Below are 19439 nucleotides of genomic sequence, written 5' to 3' on the forward strand. Positions count from 1 at the left end.
AAACTTATTCTCTTCCATATCTTTTTTTTTTTTTTTTTTTTTTTAATGTTTATGGGTCATCTCCGGACTGCACTGCTCCGGGCTGACTTTTTCAGATAGCAAGAGCAAGAGCAAGAGCAAGACAAAGAGATAGATAGAGATAGAGATAGAGATAGAGATAGAGATAGAGATAGAGAGAGATAGAGAGAGATAGAGATGAGAGAGAGAAAATCCACAGCACCAAAGCTTCCTTCAATGGTGGGGTCTGTACTCAGACTTGGGTTCACGCACAGAGCAGAGCAGTGCACTATCCCAATAAGCTCTTTTGCTATCCGGTCTCCTTTCCTATCAAACAGGAGTTCCTAAGCCTTAACATTCCCAGTCAGAATTTCTCTGAGTACCTGAAAGAACCCTGGTGGCACAGGACCTACTGGCATGCCATCTCCTGGGGGAATGTTTCCTAGCACTGGACTGGGAGCTGCTGCAGCACTCTGCAAAGAATAAAGAAGAAACAAACCTGTGTCATTACAGAGAAGGCACAAAACCAAAGGCTAATGATAACAGACTCTAGGAAGAGAAGCTTTTCATGCCCGGGAACAGTCATTATTGTCTCCACTCTAGAGATGAAGTGATATTAAAGACAGAGCTTGGGACACAGCACTTCGTTGAGTATATATGACCAGTTATTTGGTTAAACAAGTCTCTTTAATACTTTTCTAAGCAAAACCTTATTAAGATGGTCTATTAGAGTGACATTTTTGTAAAGTAGAAATAATATGGCAAAATCCTCAACGGTAAATAAATGATTTACTTTAAGGCATCGGGATCTGAAATGGCAACATCAACAGTCAACAGGTAATTGTGCAGGTGATAAGCTTGAAAATGGTGGTTGTAAGACCTGGTGAAATGACCGCCTGTCATAAACAGGTGTGATTAATTTTCTCTCTGTAGGCGACAACATCCATATTACTGACCTTCTACACTACAACTGGCAATAAAAATATAATTGGTAGCAAAACTATGGTGTTGAAAAGAAAAAAGTAACTAGAAGGTTGAAGAAGAGGATTTAGATTTAGGGAGATTAGTGCCAGAGTATGAAAATAGCTATATTAAAAAGCTCAAAGTCTAAACTTAGACTCAACTTAGTGAAAATTTACACTAAACTTAGTTAAAAGTTCCTCACACAAACTGTTTGAGACCCTAGAAGGAACATGAAATCTTTTAGAGTTTTTGTAATTAAATCAGTATTTTAGTTTTAATTCTTACACAGAGCACAGACAATCACATCATAGATTTCCCTCCTCAATCTGAAAGATTAAAATTCTAAAGAGACTCAAGAAGAGAAGAGAGACATAGTAAAGACAGATCAGTAGGAATCAAACAGTTCTACTATGAGAACAACTCAGAATTTATCCTGGATGGAGTGGGCCCACTAAATTGCCCTCACCGACATACCAGTGCATCCATTTACAAGTTTGTATGGGAAATATATTTCCATTTATTTGTTGTATACACTTCCCAGTAGTAAGCTGATAAAATTACTAAAGATACGTTTATTCTGTATTCATAATAAAGGCCAGTGATTTTAGTATTTCCTGAGGAAATCTAGATTTAAATTTGGATATCAAAAATGTCACTTACTATAAATAACATAATTATAAATATCTGACAAAGCACAGAAGAGAAATATTTAAGATAAGTTAATCTTATCACATGTTTAAAAAAACATTCAATTTAATTTAGTGTATACGGATACCTACCACTTGCCAAACAACATTTTACATCACTTTATATATTGAGACATACTTTTTTCTTTTTCACCTTGTCATCATTTAAATATATATGATTACAGTCAGTCTAGGAGGAAAGATTTGATCTGTATCTTTGGACAGTCTATTACTCTTATGTGTTGTTATTGTTAAAAAATAGACATAGGTTTTTAACTTTACTATTTGAATACTTCTAGTAGTTTGAAATGTCAGAAGACTTGGCCAGCTTATTCAGAATACACGTTCAGTCTATGAAAACATTTTCATTTGTGTCATTCATTGAAGGATGTCAGTATTCTAATTAATTGCCACAAAGCCACATAAAAGAGAAACAGAATTGTAAATCACAACCATGTATATTGTCACAGAAATATAATTAGAACAAAATAAAACCCAGTTTTATAACTGTTGCTACTTCTCAATGTAGTTCAAAGATTCTATAACTTAATCAGAATTACCTACAATGTACATGTAAAAAAAGCTTTGTCCACCTAATAGCAAAAATGTTGGTTTGCACCTGAAGTCAACTAGAACAGGAAAAGTTGGTGAGCCACCCTTGGCTTTTTTGTCATTTTTCTCTCTAGGGGAATTATTACATTGTATATACAATATGCTAGCTTTAATCTCTGCATGTACTTATACAGTGTTGCAACTATTCAAAAGTGGTGATGAAGAGTTAAGTGAGCTACACTGTTATAATAGCTTCTGATATTTTACTGTATGACTTCAAAAATATTTAATAAAATCCATCTCTGCATTTGTTGCCAAGGATTTTTTTTTTTTTTTTACACTATGCAATACGACAGTTAACACAGTAACCTGAGCACTCTACCAGGTACATGGCTGCCGGCTCCTGGCAGTTAACACAACAGAAAAAAGTTTGGTTCTTAAGAAGTTAACATTCTAGTAAGGGAAGATAGAATGTCAAGTGCTATGAATCTTCCCCAACAAAAAGAACAGGGAATAGATTACAGTCATGAATAAATACATCAGTCCAACATAGCAAATGAATCAGGAAACGCTCTCTACTTACAGGTTTAAATATGCCTCTTCGCCATAGCAGAGGTCACCTTTCTACTTTTCATGATACACTAAATTCTTTATTCCTTTCACCTGGCTTATCACTGGGGTTCACAAACTTTCTTCTCCTGGCAGCCTTTTTTTTTCCCCCTTTAGATACAGAGAAACTGAGAAGGAAGTGGGAGAGAGAGACACACATGCACACACCTGCAGCACTGCTTCATTGCAGGTGGAGGCCAGGGACGTGAACCAAGGTCATCATGGTTGAACCTAGATCCAGGCACATGACAACATGTGCACTCTACTAGTATGTCGCCACCTAATCTCTGGTATACTAAGTTCTGAAATTTTACATATTCACAGGGACACAATAATTTTTTAAATTTTATTAGTGATTTACATCATTACAAAATAACAGGGGTACAATTTCATACCATCCCCACCAGAGTTCTGTATCCCCATTCCCTCCACCGAAAACTGCAGTAGTTTTTCCACAGTCACAGATATGGGTTGATAGATATAGAGATAGAGATAGAGATAGAGATAGAGAGAGAGAGATCCATACCATTTTTTTCTATGGTCCTGCCTCCTCTTCCATTTAATGTCACAGCTACACCTATCCCTATTTCTGAATGTCGTTTCTTTTTTTCCTCTTCTCTCTCTAGGACCTGATGAAATTGGGTTTCAGTGTCCTCTAATCACATTCCTCTAACATTTCTCCCTCTCTGGGAGTCTGGGCCAAAATTTTTTTGGGGGGTGCAAAAAATAGGAATTCTGGTATTTTTAACAGCTTTTCTGCTGGACAGGAGTGTTGGCAGGTCGATCCAAAAGTCTCTGTCTTTCCATAGCAGTGTAGGGCTCTGGAGCGGTGAGGTTCTGGGACACACGGGTGAGGTCATCTGCCCATGGAGTTCAGGATGGAATTGTAGCTACTACGTGCAACTTGGTGTTTGAAAGGCAGTAAGTTACAAGCCAGGACAAAAGTTTAATAAACAGGAACCAGAAAGTAGGAATCGATCATGTGAGAATAAGAACTTTAGGGTGGTAAGAAACTAGAAATTCCATTTTAGGTATGTTTTGGGGGCCCATGATTTTAGTGATTTTTGCCTGAGCTTGACAGCTAACATGCAGGTGGGCTAAAAATATTGTCTGGGGAGATGGTGTCAGAGCTGAGAATAGGGCTAGAAAGCTGGATTAGGGTACAGTGTTAGGTCCCAAACTTGAAGAGTGACACAGTAACTTTGTGGACATTTTTCGTTCTTGATAATCAAACCTTGAACATAAGAGTAATAGTGCATTGAAAACTGTTTTATAGCCAGATGCTTTTTTTTTTTTTTTTTTGCCTCCAGGGACATTGCTGGGCACAGTGCCTATACTATGAATTGAATCCTCTGTGCCTGGGAGACATTTTTAATTTTTTTAATTATTATTGGATAGGATAGAGAGAAATTGATAGATAGGGAGAAACTTGCAGGTCTGCTTCACACTTGTGAGGTGACTCGGGAATTCGAACCGGGATCCTTGCATGGGTCCTTGAGCTTTGTACTATGTGCACTTAATCCGGCGTGCCACCGCCTGACCCCCTATAGCCAGATGCTTTTCAGTATACACTTGATTAGGCTTTCAGTTGTGATCACCATTTTTATCCTTAGCCAAAGGGTTCCAGTGAAGTGAACAAAATGCCAAAAAATAAGTTTGTTTAACCAGTACAAGCACTGGCCTAGATAATTTCAATTTTACTTTGTGGATCCTAGTTTTTAAAATTAGTTTAACTCTGATGGACAAGTTTCAGATCCTAGCTGTATAGTTTCACACGTCTGAGTACAACTCACCCTGTACACACCAAGGTTACTGTGTCATCACGGCAGATGGAGTTGTCCACTTATCCCCTCCCCCCATCCTTTGTTCTTACAACCACCCTGATTTTCACTAAGACTAAAAGTCAAGTTTTTATTTTTTTCTTACGAGTTAGGTTTATTTATCTCTGTTCCCCAGGAAATAAATTATCTAGTAGCTGTCTTTCACTTCTTATTTCACTCAGCAGAATCATCTTCAGTTCCATCCATTTTATCCCGGACGATATCATGGCATGTTTTTTTCTTCCTTCTGGCCGCCAGTGTTATTGCCGGGACTTGGTGCCTCCAAGCCTACTCCTCTGCTTCCAATAACCTTTTCTAAAAATCCACTTCCTTTCTGACAGAGGGTGAGATAGAGGGGGGAGAGAGAGAGAGAGAGAGAGAGAGACACCGGTAACCAGTAGTACTACTATACTGCTTGTGTAGAGTGAGGGCTGGAAGCTGAGTCCTAAGGCATATGGTAATATGTTCTCTACTGAATACACCACTACCCAGCACTGAATACACCTTTCTTTTCTTTCTTTCTTTTTTTTTTTTTTTTTGTGCCTCCAAGGTTATTGCCGGGGCTCCGGTGCCTGCACCACGAATACACTGCTCCTGGAGGCCATTTTTTCCCTTTTGTTACCGTTTTTTTTTTCCTTGCCATTGTTGTGGTTATTATTTCCATTGTTATTGATGTCATTGTTCTTGTATAGGACAGAGAGAAATGGGGAGAGGAGGGGAAGACAGAGAGGGGGAGAGAAAGACAGACACCTGCAGACCTGCTTCACCACCTGTGAAGCGACTCTCCTGCAGCTGGGGAGCCGATGGCTCGAACTGGGATCCTTATGCCAGTCCTTGTGCTACCGCCAGACCCCCTCTTCTTTTCTTTTTAATATTTTATGTATTTTATTTTTGAGAGAGATGCAGAGAGAGACGCACACAGAGAGAAACACCAGAGCACTGCACTGCTCAGTTCTGGTTTATGGTGGTGTGGGGGATTGAACCCAGGACACTGCAGCCTCAGGCATGAGAGACTCTTTGCGTAACCATTATGCTATCTACATCCGCCCCTGAACACACCTTTCTTAATGCTCAGTAACATTTCATTGAGTAGATATCCCATAACTTCTTTACCCAGTCCATCTGTTGATGGGCATCAAGGCTCATTTTACATTTGGTTACTGTGAACAGCAGCACTATGATCCTTCCAGAGAAGTGTGTCCATGTCCTTTGGCTACATGCCTAGAAGTGGTTTATATGCTAGGGAGGATGTTCTATTTTTTTTTTGTTTAAGGATTCTCTGTGCTGTCGTCAACAGGGACTACAACAGTTTATATTCCTGCTAGCAATGTGCTGAAGGTCCCGTTTTGCGTGTAGGTTTGCCAGCACTTAGCACTTACAATCTTTTCTTTGTAGGTCAGCCCTACCAGTAGTGGTGTCACTGTGGTTTGAATATCCATTTCTCTAACATGGTCAGCACATTTTCACACAGCCAGCTGTATATCTTCTTTGCAAAACGCTTTAGTCCCTTTGCTATTTTATGTTGTTGTTGGTTTGTTTAATTTGTTTCTCTAACAACCCCCATCACAGGTGTTATGTGACAATACCTTCTCTAATTTGCTTGCTGCCTTTTTAAAAAAATTTTTTTAATTTAAAAAAGGAGACATTAACAAAAGCATAGGATAAGAAGGGTACAACTCCACACAATTCCCGCCACCAGAACTCTGTATCCCATCCCCGCCCCTGACAGCTTTCCTATTTTTTATCCCTCTGGGAGTATGGACCCAAGGTCACTGTGGGGTGCAAAAGGTGGAAGGTCTGGCTTCTGTCATTGTTTCCCCGCTGAACATGGGCGTTGACTGGTCGGTCCATACTCCCAGCTTGGCTGCCTTTTAACTTCTTTTTTTAATTTAATGTTAGTATTTGCTTTTGACTTGAAATTTTATGTTTTTTTATTTTTTAAATTATTTATTTATTACTGGATAGAGACAGACAGACATTGAGAGGGAGAGAGAGAGAGACAGAAGACACCTGCAGCCCTACTTCACCACCTGTGAAGCTTTCCTCCTTGCGTGTGGGAACCAGGTGCTTGAACCCAGTCCTTGCACACTGTAATGTGTGCCTTTAACCAGGTACGCCTGTGCCTGGCCCCACTGCCTTTTTATTTCTGTGGTAGTTTCTTTTGGTGGACAAAAACACCTTAATTTGGTGTCGTTTTATTTATTTGTTTATTCTTATATTAGCTTTCCTTGTGAGAGGGGTAAAGTCTCCAAATATGTTTCTGATGTTCTTATGAGGGCCACATTTTTTCAGCTAAAAATCTATCCCTTCTCATAGACTGTATTAACAAATAAAAAGATAATTCCCCCTTTACTGAAATAAATGAACTCAAAGTCAGAGTAGCATTAGGCACACTGTGATCATCATGAACAAATAGTAGAGTGATCAAACCCTAGTGGCTTCTCATCCACTGACCCAACTGTCCATTCTTAGAATCAAGAGGACCACACATATACAACCACCTAATATCTGACAAAGGGCCCAAACCATTTAATGGGGAAAAGAAGGTCTCTTCAACACATGATGCTGGAAAGACTGAACAGCCATACGGAGAATAGTGAAACTAGACCACCACTTAGTATCACGGACCAAAATCACGTCAAAATAGATCAAAGACTTGCATATTAGACCAGAAACTAAAATATATAGAAGAAAACATTCCCCTTTGTTTGCTTCATCTTGGATGAAGCTCAAAGAATTAGTGTTGGGTGGGATGAGTCAAAAAAGGAGGGATGAATATGGGATGATCTCACTCATAGTCAGAATTTAGGAGACGGGGACAGAAAGGACTTTTTTTTCCCCCTCCAGGGTTATTGCTGGACTCGGTGCCTGCACCATGAATCCACCGCTCCTGGAAGCCATTTTTTCCCCCTTTTGTTGCCCTTGTTGTTGTAGACTCGTTGTGGTTATTATTATTACCATTGTTGATGTTGTTCGTTGTGGCATAGGGCAGAGAGAAATGGAGAGAGGAGGGGAAGACAGAGAGTGGGAGAGAAAGACAGACACCTGAAGACCTGCTTCACCGCCTGTGAAGCGACTCCCCTGCAGGTGGGGAGCCGGGGGCTCGAACCGGGATCCTTACGCCGGTCCTTGCGCTTTGCGCCACATCAGCTTAACCCGCTGCGCCACCGCCCGACCCCCCCCAATAGTATTTTCTAACTGCTCTACATTATTTACTTCTTGCTTCATAGAACTTTCATTTCCAGTTTCTGAAAGTGACAACTTTATTTTCCACTCTTTTATATCTTTCCAAATCTCTTAAAATAATTTTGCCTACTTATTGTAAATCAAACATTAATTTTGGAACAAATATTTGCTGCCAAGATTAAATTAAAGTGAAATTTAAAGAGTCACCATGAAATATTTGATCATGCTGCTAAATCTTTATCTTTAACTGTATGGTCACATTATTTGCTTGGATATTTTCTATATATTATTCTGTCTTCATAGAAGACACAAGTCAATCTGTGTCCCTTTTTTGCTTTATTTATTCCTTGTTATAGATGTCTCGTGCCACTTCACATTTCTTTCAAAAATTACTAGATAAATAAACTTAAAAATATTTTCTCTCCCTCTCTTCCTATTACTGACTTTAAAGAACAGAGAAATATGCTATTATTTTCTCTTCTTAAGTACAAATCTGAAATAAAATCTAAATGAATTATTATGTTACCATTGTTAATATGACTCTTAAAGTTAAAAAAAAACAGAATCCATTCTTCAAGGTGTGTGTGAAGAGGTGGCTTTGAAATAGTAGGTTAGCAGTTAAAATTAAATTAGTAAAATTATTTAAAATCAATTTGTTACTCAGCGTAAGGTTGTTTAACATTTATCAAGACTCAACATATTAAATAAATGTCAGTTTCTGAAGGGTTTACAAAACCAGTTGCTTAATATACAATCAGAGAATCACTATGTAAAAATCTATATTTGCTGGATTGGGAAAAATAAGTATAAGTGAGATTAAGATGGTAATAAAACAGAAACTAAAATAGTGATAAAATATCTGAAGTTGAAAGGGGGGTTTCAGAGATAGCTTACCTAGCAGAGTGCATACTTTACTAAGTGAGGATGTGGGTGGGCTGGAGCCCCACAATGACCACAGAGGAGTACACAGGGGAGGCCTGGTGGTGGAGGCGTGTCTCCTCTCTAAGTCACCTGGTGAGTGGAGTGTGTCTCCTTCTCTCTAAGTCTCTGTCCCTCCCTCACCCTGTCCGCCCCCTGCCTTAGATTATCACTGGGGCCTGGTGCTGGCACTAGGAATCCACTACTCAGGCAGTCATTTTTTTTTTTTCTGTTTTCTTGGACAGGACAAAGAGAAACTGAGGAGAGGGAAATAGAGAGGGAAAGAGAAAGACAGACACCTGCAGACCTGCTTCATTGCTTGTGAGGCGACATACCCACCCACCCCTACACCTTACACACACACACACACACACACACACACACACACACACACACACACACACACACACACACGGAGGCTGAGGCTAAAACTGGGGTACTTTGTGCTTCACACTAGGTGTGCTCTTAACCAGGTGTGCCATTGCTGAGCCCCTCTCTGTCTATTCATTCCATTCTACCTCTCCTTCTGCTTCTGTATCTTTCTCTCTCTCTCTCTCTCTCTCTCATGTCTGCCATGAATGGAAAAACTGTAAAGGCCTGGTTCCAGTGATGACTCTGGTAGTAAAAAACAGCAACAAAAAAAACCCAATAAAACATATTGAATTAGACTGGAAGAATGATTAAAATGAATAAGAGACTGGCAAGAGAATAATTTATTTTTATTATTATGCTTTCCTGTGTCCAGTCTATATATACCTATGATTTCTCTATTTGGCAAGTATAAATAATTATTTGTGGTCTAACCAAAGATCATCGTCTCCCATGGATACTTAATAAAACTCTATGTTTGGGGTTATATCTCAATCCATTTGATTTCAATTCATATTTTTTTCCCTAATTTTTGTGCCTTGGCCCTTTCAAACATCTACAAAGCCCTACAACTGCTATTTTCTCAGTTTACCCATACATGTTATACATTTTCACCCTGTGTTCATTGGCACGTGTTTTTATAATCCTTTATGAAAAGTGACTTTCTTTTTCCGGTTTCAAATTCTTTGCAATCAAACTAATATCATAACCTCAATGTCCCTTTGTTTGTATTCAAATTTTAAAATCTCCCATTCATTTATTTAAATTTTTGTTGTCTTTTATTTAACTATTAACAGAAAAGAAAAGGTCTCTACTATCTACCAAGCAAGAACCAATTTAAAAGCAGACACCCCCCAAAGTTCTTTGTTTAAAAATATAAAGACAAATAACATTACCTGCATTCCCCTTAGGGGGAAGAAAGTTACCGGGGCCAGGTGGTGGCACACCTGGTTGAGTGCACATGTGACAATGCTCAAGGACCAGGGTTCAAGTCCCTAGTCCCCACCTGCAGGAGGAAAGCTTTGAGAGTGGTAAAGCAGTGTTGCAGGTGTCTCTCTGTCTCTCCCTATCACTCCTTTCCATCTAGATTTCTGGCTGTCTCTATCCAATATATAAAGAAAAGATAACTAAATTTTCTTTAAAAGCTACCATACTTGGGAGTCGGGCTGTAGCGCAGCGGGTTAAGCGCAGGTGGCGCAAAGCACAAGGACTGGCATAAGGATCCCGGTTCGAACCCCGGCTCCCCACCTGCAGGGGAGTCACTTCACAGGCGGTGAAGCAGGTCTGCAGGTGTCTATCTTTCTCTCCTCCTCTCTGTCTTCCCCTCCTCTCTCCATTCCTCTCTGTCAACAACAATAATAACTACAACAATAAAACAACAAGGGCAACAAAAGGGAATAAATAAATAAAATAAATATTAAAAAAAATTTTTTTTAATTACCATACTTTTCTAATTCCTTATTCTGTGAAATCTAAAGTTAACTTATCTTTTCATCCTAGTTTGACTTTGTCTTAGAACAACCCAAGGTGCACTTGTTCTGATTGTACTACCAGAGAAGATCTAAGTTCTTTTTAGAGCTGTGTCAGAGAATACATTAAAGTCATGAAGGCACAGCTCTGTATCTCTAGGATGAATCATTTTAATTTGTATGTGTGAGTGTATTTGATTTTTCCAGGAAGAAGGTAATTGTGATATACACCATCTTTTAATAAGTCACATCCTTTATGAGTCAGATCAAAATTTTACACAAGAGGGCATTCTGCATCTGGAATACTTTTTTCTTTTTCTTTTAAAATTGCGCCAAAACAAAGGCCTCAGGAAGGGATGGAGGGGCATTGGGGTCCTGGTGTATAGTCCGGGGGGAAGGCTCTAAGTTGGGGGAGTGTCTTGCAGACATCCATCATGGGAAGGAGAGGTCTGTGCCTATGTGTCAACAACTGGACTGTAAGCCATGAGCCCTCTCCCCAGTAAAGTCTATAAAATAAATAAATTAAAAAACAGTATTTAACATTTTGTAGGAAGTATTTTAAAATTAATACTTCTAAGATGCTTTTTACAAAAGCATTATTAATATGGACCTGAAACCATGTGTATCTAACTTAACAAATGCCTAAATTTCTTATTCTAACTAGATCAAGTAGTTAAACATGCAAAACCAGAAATCCTAATAGGTTTTTTTATTCATTGGTTTATTTATAAGAGAGAGCATTGCTCTTGGCACACACAACGCCTGGGAACAAACTGGGAACTCAGACTTCAGATTCCAACACCTGACCCACCATAGTGCTTCTCAGGCCGCCTAACAGAATTTTTTATAAACACATGCTTGCAAATGCATACATGCTCATATGCCCTAGACTACCTAGGATTTAGAATTTGAAATAGAGATAAGGAAGTGAAAGATATTTTTAAATAGTTTCACTTCTACCTATATATGTAAGTATATATAATTTATATACTTATATAAATAAGGGAAACAATCTGGGGAAAAAACTTTTTTTTTTTCCCCTAGCCTCCAGGATTATCACAGGGGCTTAGTGCTGACACTAGGAATGCACTGCTCCCTGCGAACATTTTTCATTTTTATTCGGTAGGAGAAAGAGAAATTGAGAGGGGAGAGGGGGATAGAGAGGGAAGGAGAGACAAAGAGACACCTGCAGACCTGCTTCACTGCTTGTGAAGTGACCCCCTTGCAGGTGGGGAAGGGAGGAACTTCTTAAAGACAGTAAAGCCTTTGTGGTAACTTGATAGGACAGTGGGACAAAGCAGTAACAGGTCAGAGGGTCTGTTTGATCATGAAATAACATGAGAACTTTGGTGGCATGATCAGTGTGAAGATATAACACTTAATCTCTTCAGCTATTGAATATCTCGTAACTCCAAAATGGTGCTATACTGCTGATAAAAGAGATCATCAGAAATGGTTCTAATTTTAGAAGTCATTTGCTTATTTGGCCATTTTAAGTTAAAAAAAAAAGAAAAAAGAAAAACCATAGAAGATACAAAGTGATGATAATGGGAAACTAAGTTAAAATGTTCATAGCCAACTGGAAACAGAAGTGCTAAGTCACTAAGAACCAAGTTTTTAATTCTTTTTCTTTTCATTATGCCACTGGGTCTGTGACAATTTAATAACCGTCATGAGACAAAACATTAGAACATATTACAACAAAATTCACATAGAGGTTAAAGGACATTTCCAAAGGCTGCTCTGTATCTGTATTAAGTTTTAGTGGAGAGATCATCTAAAAAATAGCTTAATAAAGACACTAAAGATAGTGCAGATGCAAACCTAGATATTTAGACAAACAATATCTAGCAAATAACTGGGCCTTTGTTAGAACAGAGAAGCACAGGTACAGAAAAAGGCACTAGAGAGATTTACAATTTGAAGAGGTAAAACCTTGCAGGACAGAGAGTAAGATCTCTACAACGCTTCACCATCTGTTTCTGATGTTCAACTAAAGTATTCTATCACGATTACTGATATTTCCTGGTAATATAGCTGTAAGATACTTAGTCATCAATGAGAGAGTTTACTACAGTTGTAACATAAAGAATTAGCATGGATCCCCATCACCTGGGGCCCTAGTCAGGGAATCCTGGGATTCCTACACAGATATGATGGGCCTGGGCCTCTAACAGACCCCTCTCTCCACCATCACGGATCATCTCCAATAGGAACAACATCATAAACCCTTTTGTGGGCCTCTCAGAACCTTGCCCTCAGTATAGAACAACAGTGGTAGAAACTGCCCCACACTTTGAAGGGAGGCTGGGTCAACATACTCTGCTACTTGAAGAAGACTGGTCTTAAAATGAGTGCAGCCTAGAATGTCCTCAGCTGTGACCGTAGAATGCAAATTCAGACTGGCAAGGATGCAGAAGTTGCACAGGCTCATGTGCTGAGTACGAATAGACATGGGTCTTAGGTCAGATTGATGGGTTTACAGTCAACAATATTTACACACTTTTCCCATATTTGGGAGCTACTCTCTGCCCTGATCCAGCTTTCTAGTCCTATTTCCAACTCTGACACCATCTTTCACAACAACACTTTCAGCCAAACTTTCTGTTAGCTATCAGGCTCAAGCAAAAACTAGTAAAGTCATGGGGCCCTGGGAATATATCTAAAACAGACTTCCTAGCTCCTTCAAACGCAAAGACCCCAAATCTCATCTACAATATTCATTTATTTTTTATTTTATTTTTATTGCTTCCAGGGTTATCACTGGGGCTTGGTGTTGGCAGTATGAACCTACCACTCCTGGCGGCCATTTCTTTCTTTTTTATTGGGTAGGACAGAGAGAAATTGAGAGAAAGGGGGACTATAGAGAGGGAGAGAAAGGTAGACACCTACAGACCTGCTTCACCACTTGTGAAGTGACCATCCTGCAGGTGGGGAATAGGGAGGGGTTCAAACCCAGATCCTTGGGCGGGTCCTAGTGCTTCATATTATGTGTGCTTAACTGCCTGACCCCTCTGCTATATTCCCAGCTTTAGGGTCCTGATTATTAAACAATTAGTTCTGCTATTTATCTTAATGCTTTTCAGCCACCAATTGTAGATGCTAACCATGACACCATCCTGACTTCCCTGGGCAGACAGCCTCTACAATGAAACCTGGAACCCCACCTCCCAAGAACCCTACTCCATTAGGTAAAGATAGAAACAGGTTTGGGGTATGGATTGACCTGTCAATGCCCATGTCCAGCAGAGAGGCTACCACAGAAATCAGGTCTCCCACCTTCTGCACCCCATAAAGATCTTTGATTCTTACTCTCAAAGGGATAAAGAACAGGGAAGGGAATGGGAGGTGAAACTCTGTGGTTGGGAATTGTGTGGATTGTACCACTCTTCTCCTGCCATCTTGTCGATCATTATTAAATCACTAATAAAATTTTTAAAACTTAAGAAAAAAAGAATTAGTGTGGCTACTTTTTTTTTCATAATTTAAACAAACTAATATTTTACATTATAAAGAGGATCTGGGCTCTACAGTATAGCAGTCATGCCTCAAAAACACCTGGAACTCCTTTTTTGGAACTCTCTGCCTTCAGACACTGTACCACATCCTTTGAATATTCTGAAGATACGAAATATTTATCTGTAAACAGCTAAGTTGCTTTTTGAAAGCATGTGAAATTTATTTGCTATTGAGTTTTGTAAATACTGGATAATAAGGAAGGACAAAAAGATTCTCAATTCAAACATTTTTTAATATGGCAGTTTTTTATGTAAAATGACTTTGAATTGCAAGAATTTGTGGTTTTCAAAAAATTATATGATTGAGATGTTTTAGGTTTTTGTACAGTTTAAATCTATCCTTTGAGTTCATAATTTTTGCTCATTAGTTCATTTTTAAATCAACAAGTATTTATGCCTATTGCTTATATGACACAATTCCAAGTAGGTCTTGTTCTAACAGCCATTAATGTTGGTAGGAGAAATTGATAATTATACTTTATTTATCAAAGTGACACATTTCTAAAGGGGAAAGATGTACTTTGGAGGGTTATGAAGTATTTATTATTATTACTATTATTATTATTATTATTATATTTATTTTGCCTCCGAGGTTATTGTTGGGGCTCAGTGTCTATACTACAAATCCACTGCTCCTGGAGGTCTTTTTTTTTTCCATCTTATTGGATAGGACAGAGAGAAATTGAGAAGGGTGGAGCAGATAGAGAGGGAAAGAGAAGGAGAGACACCTGCCAACCTGCCTCACTGCTTGTGAGGCATTCCCACCTGCGGGTGAGGAGCCAGGATAGGATCCTTGCACGGGTCTTTGAGCTTAGTTCTGTGTACTCTTAACCTGGTGAGCCACCGCCAGGACCCCAAAATAGTTTTCAGAAGTGGCATCTAAGCTGAAGCTTCAAGACTGGGTGGGTAATAAAGAGGCAAAAATAATTTTAAACTGTGGCAAAAGATCTATATACCGAATTAAAGAACTAAAGCCATATGAGGCTGCAGGGCAGGCAGGAGAATGACAGAGTACAAAAAGTATTGAGGAAAGTCAATGTGGGTGAACCACAGTTTAATGTAACGCGATCTTAACATTTTCACAGTATCAATATGAAGTAATCAAAAAGTCTTAAGATGAAAACAAGACGATCTGTTGTTTCAAGCAGATGACTCTGGTAGTCTAGTGAGAAAATGTAATATAGGTAACAATGTATCTACATTATTATGAAGCAACAGAAATGACATATGGAGGGAGCTGCATGGGCAGAAGCAAACAGAAATGTGAGTGAATCAAAAGCACGCTCCAGAGTCCAGCACTGCCAGCATGGATGGAAACAGGCCAAAAGAAAATCAGAAGAAGGATGTGTTGTGGGCAACTCCCATATTTCTACCCCAAACACTGGTTTTATGCAGTGACACAGGTAACATTGTGTGTGCAGTGAAGACTGGAGGGGAAAGGGGAAAGTGGGTGTGTTCAATTTACAATGTGGAGAGCACGGAATAGAAACATCTACTAACAAGTCTGTCCTTAGAGGCTGCTTTGAGAAAGGGAATTCTGCACACCCAACTGCTGAACCGTCTATCTATACTTAGTACCCAGCCCTTTTAAGCACTGTTCCTATAATACAGAGAAAACAACTGACCACTATTTTGGTTGATATCATCCACACCTTCAGTCAACAGTGGCTAAGAACTTATGGTTTCTGTCACTCTCTCACACATCCTACTGTTGCACATGCCATATTGAATGGAAATGGCCAGTGTTCAAATTTGCTTTATATCTTACTGCTTTTCAGTGGTTAAGTTACAGATGACCTCACCAATGTGTCCTCGAACTTCACCTCTCCAGAGCTCTACCCCACTACGGAAAGATAGAAACAGGCTGGGAGTACGGATCCACCTGCCAACATCCATGTCCAGGGGAGAAGCAATTACAGAAGCCAGACCTTCCACCTTCTGCTCCCCATAAAAATTTTGGACCGGGAGATGGGTTAAGTGCAGGTGGCGCAAAGAGCAAGGATGGGCATAAGGATCCCGGTTCGAGCCCCCTGCTCCCCACTTGCAGGGGAGTCGCTTCACAGTGGTGAAGCAGGTCTGCAGGTGTCTTTCTCTCCCCCTCTCTGTCTTCCCCCTCCTCTCTTCATTTCTCTCTGTCCTATCCAACAACGACATCATCAACAACAACAATAAAACAACAAGGGCAACGAAAAGGAAATAAATATTAAAAAAAAAAAAAAAGAATTTGGGCCATACTCCCAGAAGGATAAAGAATAGGGACGCTTCCAATGGAAGAGATGGGACATAGAACTCTAGTGGTGGGGACTGTGTGGAATTTTACATCTGTTCTCTTACAATCTTGTTAATCATTATTAAATCACTAAAAAAAAAAAATTTTTTTAAAAGGAATTTCCTGTGTTCAGTCTGAAAATCTTTGGCCCTCATGAACCAGGCCTGTTTTCCTCTGTGCTAAATGCTGATCTTAGCATCTCTGACATGTAGTCAGGAAAACTTCGCTGAAATGATATTTTTTTCTAGTTCAAATACTCTTCATCTTATATATAATCCAGCCATCTGGGGGCCAAGTGGTAGAGTGCATAGCTGAGTGTATACACTGTCATGTGCACGAGCCGAGTCCAAGCTGCTGGTCCCTTCCTGTAGAGGAGAAGTTTCCCAAGTGGTGAAACCGTGCTGCAAGTGTCTCTCTCCCTCCCGCTCAGTTTCACTGTCTTTATCAAATAAATAAAATATATATTTTTTAAAAAATCACCATCTTGATTCTAAAGTAGCCAGTATTATTTTACACCAAAATGTATATACAAAAAAATTAAAGGGGAAGGGAAAAAGATCTTTCACCAAAGATTTTCAGATAGCCAAGAGACATGACAAAATGCTAAAAGTCACTAACAAATGAATGCAAGTCAAGACAAAATGAGATACGATTTCATACCCGTGAGGATGAAGAGATCAGAATCGTCTGAGGATGTCTGGGGTAAAACGAACCCTTTTACTATTGCTCTGAATGGGGAAGGCTGACGCCCTAAGGAGAGGCTGGGGTCTAAGTTTCTATGGCAGAACAGAATGATGATCTGCCAGAGGGTGAACTACACTGAAATCTATAATACCAACATGAATGAAGTATCCAGAAATCAACTTAACAAAATAGCATCATGCACTGAAAACTAGGAGTTACTACTCAAGGAAATAAAAGATGCAAAGCAACAGAAAGAACAAACAAGAAATAATGTGGAGACCTGTCATTGTGACAGTGATTCTATTCTCAATATGTACTCGGTGATATAAAAAACTTACCTTTATTACATTAAGTGTATGTGGTGAGCGCAGGGGGTAGGGGCTAGGGAGGATAGCTTGTATATATGCAACAAAAATTGTCTTATATGTCATCTTCCCCAATAAATTGATTTAAAAAACAATTAGATTTCACCACAATTAATAAGCTTGGCTTAATGGATACATGTTAAGACCTAGCATTCACCACCAAAAAAAAAAAAATCCAAGGCAATGTACACTTTCACATAATTAGAATAATCCTTGAAAATGGATTATAAATTAAGGCACAAAAACATGAAAACTAGTCAGAATGTGGTATGAGTAAATTATATCCTTTGAACATATGTCAAATTCTGTTTTAATTCAAAATTATAAACTAGAAATACAGAATTTATCTAAACATTTAAAAAGTTTATTAAAATTACTTAGATTTAAACTACAAGAGGATTCCATATCAAAACATATTATATATATATATAATATATATATATAATATATATAATATATATATAATATATAATATATATAATATATAATATATATAATATATATATTATATATATATATATATATATATATATATATATATATATACATACACACATATATATATCGAAAGAAAGTAGTACATTGCTTTCAAGCATCATGGGATTTACTGCTTCAAGCAGACTTTTTAGACAAAGACAGACCAAAGCACCAACACTTCCTTCAGTATGGTAGGAATGGGGCAATTACATAGCTTAAATATAAGTCTAGGTAAAGGGGAAGGCTAGAAATATTTAATATTTTAATAATCATTAAATAATTTAATAATTTAGACTTTATTGAACAAAAATAAATATAGAAAGCTTACTGTTTGCTCATATACATTTTACAAATATATTTATGATTTCTACCATTGACACAACTGATGTGCTTAACTCTAGGCAGGTCTTGAAATGTCTGTGATCACCATGAGAATCAGAAAGAAGGGCATTAGAGGATTACAGCAATTACCATTGCCTATGACACAAAACATGATGGTAAAGAGTCTTTTCACCATCAAGAGTTATAGAAGATGACTCCACAATAATAATAATAATCATGTAGGCTCATTTATACTTCAATTTGACATGCTTTTGTCACCTGCAGGGAGGTTGCTTTGCAAGTCGTGAAGGAGGTCTGCAGGTGTCTGTCTATCTTTCTCTCCCTCTCTCTGTCTTCTTCTCTCTCAGTTTCTCTCTGACCTATCCAACAACAACAACAGCAGCAACAATACCAATGGAAGGGGAGAAAAAAAAAAAGAGATGGCCAGCAGGAGCAGTGGATTTCTAGTGCAGCCGCCTAGCCCCAGCAATAGCCCTGGAGGCAAATAAACAAAAGCAAGCTTTCAGAATTAATTTGGTGAATGAAAAACTGAATGAAATGAAACAGTTCTGTGACCTATCCTTGAGAATGTTCCCCGTGCACCTGTGCGCTTTAAGAGTGTGCCTTCTGGGGTCGGGCAGTAGCACAGCAGGTTAAGCGCACATGGCGCAAAGCAAAGCACAAGGACCGGCGTAAGGATCCCAGTTCGAGCCCCCAGCTCCCCAACTGCATGGGAGTCGCTTCCCAGACGGTGAAGCAGGTCTGCAGGTATCTGTCTTTCTCTCCCCTTTCTGTCTTCCCTTCCTCTCTCCATTTCTCTCTGTCTTATTCAACAACAACAACATCAATAACAACAACAATAAAACAACAAGGGCAACAACAACAACAACAAAAAGTGTGCCTTCTGCATTTGCCGGAAGGAATGTCATAGGCGTGTCTGTTGGGTTCGTCTGGCCTAAAGTATGGATCAAATCTGCTTCCCTGTTGATTTTTCCATTTTGATTATGTATTCACTGCTGAAAGCTGGGCACTAGGATTCCCAGCTCGGACCCTGGTTTTTTTGTTTTTTTTTTTTCAATGTTTCTCTTCAAATAGGTTAATATCTGCTTATATTTTAAGGTGTTCTGATAGCTGGGGTATATACTTGTAACTGTTATATCTTTGTGATAAGTTGTCTTCTTTGCTATTATTTCTCTCTTTTTATGTTTTGGATTAAATGAACTTGAGCTTTTGGCT

At 38.8% G+C, this 19439-nt stretch overlaps 1 protein-coding gene across 11 annotated transcripts in view; it reads right to left on the bottom strand.

The window, feature by feature from the left end:
* SSBP2 (single stranded DNA binding protein 2) overlaps positions 1-19439 on the bottom strand; it is a 277264-nt gene that overhangs the window by 79166 nt on the left and 178659 nt on the right. For 6 of the 11 annotated variants that reach the window (XM_060201115.1, XM_060201114.1, XM_060201116.1 and 3 more), the window contains exon 5: positions 381-470. The exons of the other annotated variants lie outside the window; for them this stretch is intronic. In XM_060201115.1, coding sequence (XP_060057098.1) covers positions 381-470 — 90 coding nt within the window. The remainder of the gene's footprint in view (positions 1-380; positions 471-19439) is intronic. 11 annotated transcript variants of the gene reach the window in all.

This window comes from Erinaceus europaeus, chromosome 11 (assembly GCF_950295315.1).
Source record: "Erinaceus europaeus chromosome 11, mEriEur2.1, whole genome shotgun sequence".
Lineage (NCBI taxonomy): Eukaryota > Metazoa > Chordata > Mammalia > Eulipotyphla > Erinaceidae > Erinaceus > Erinaceus europaeus.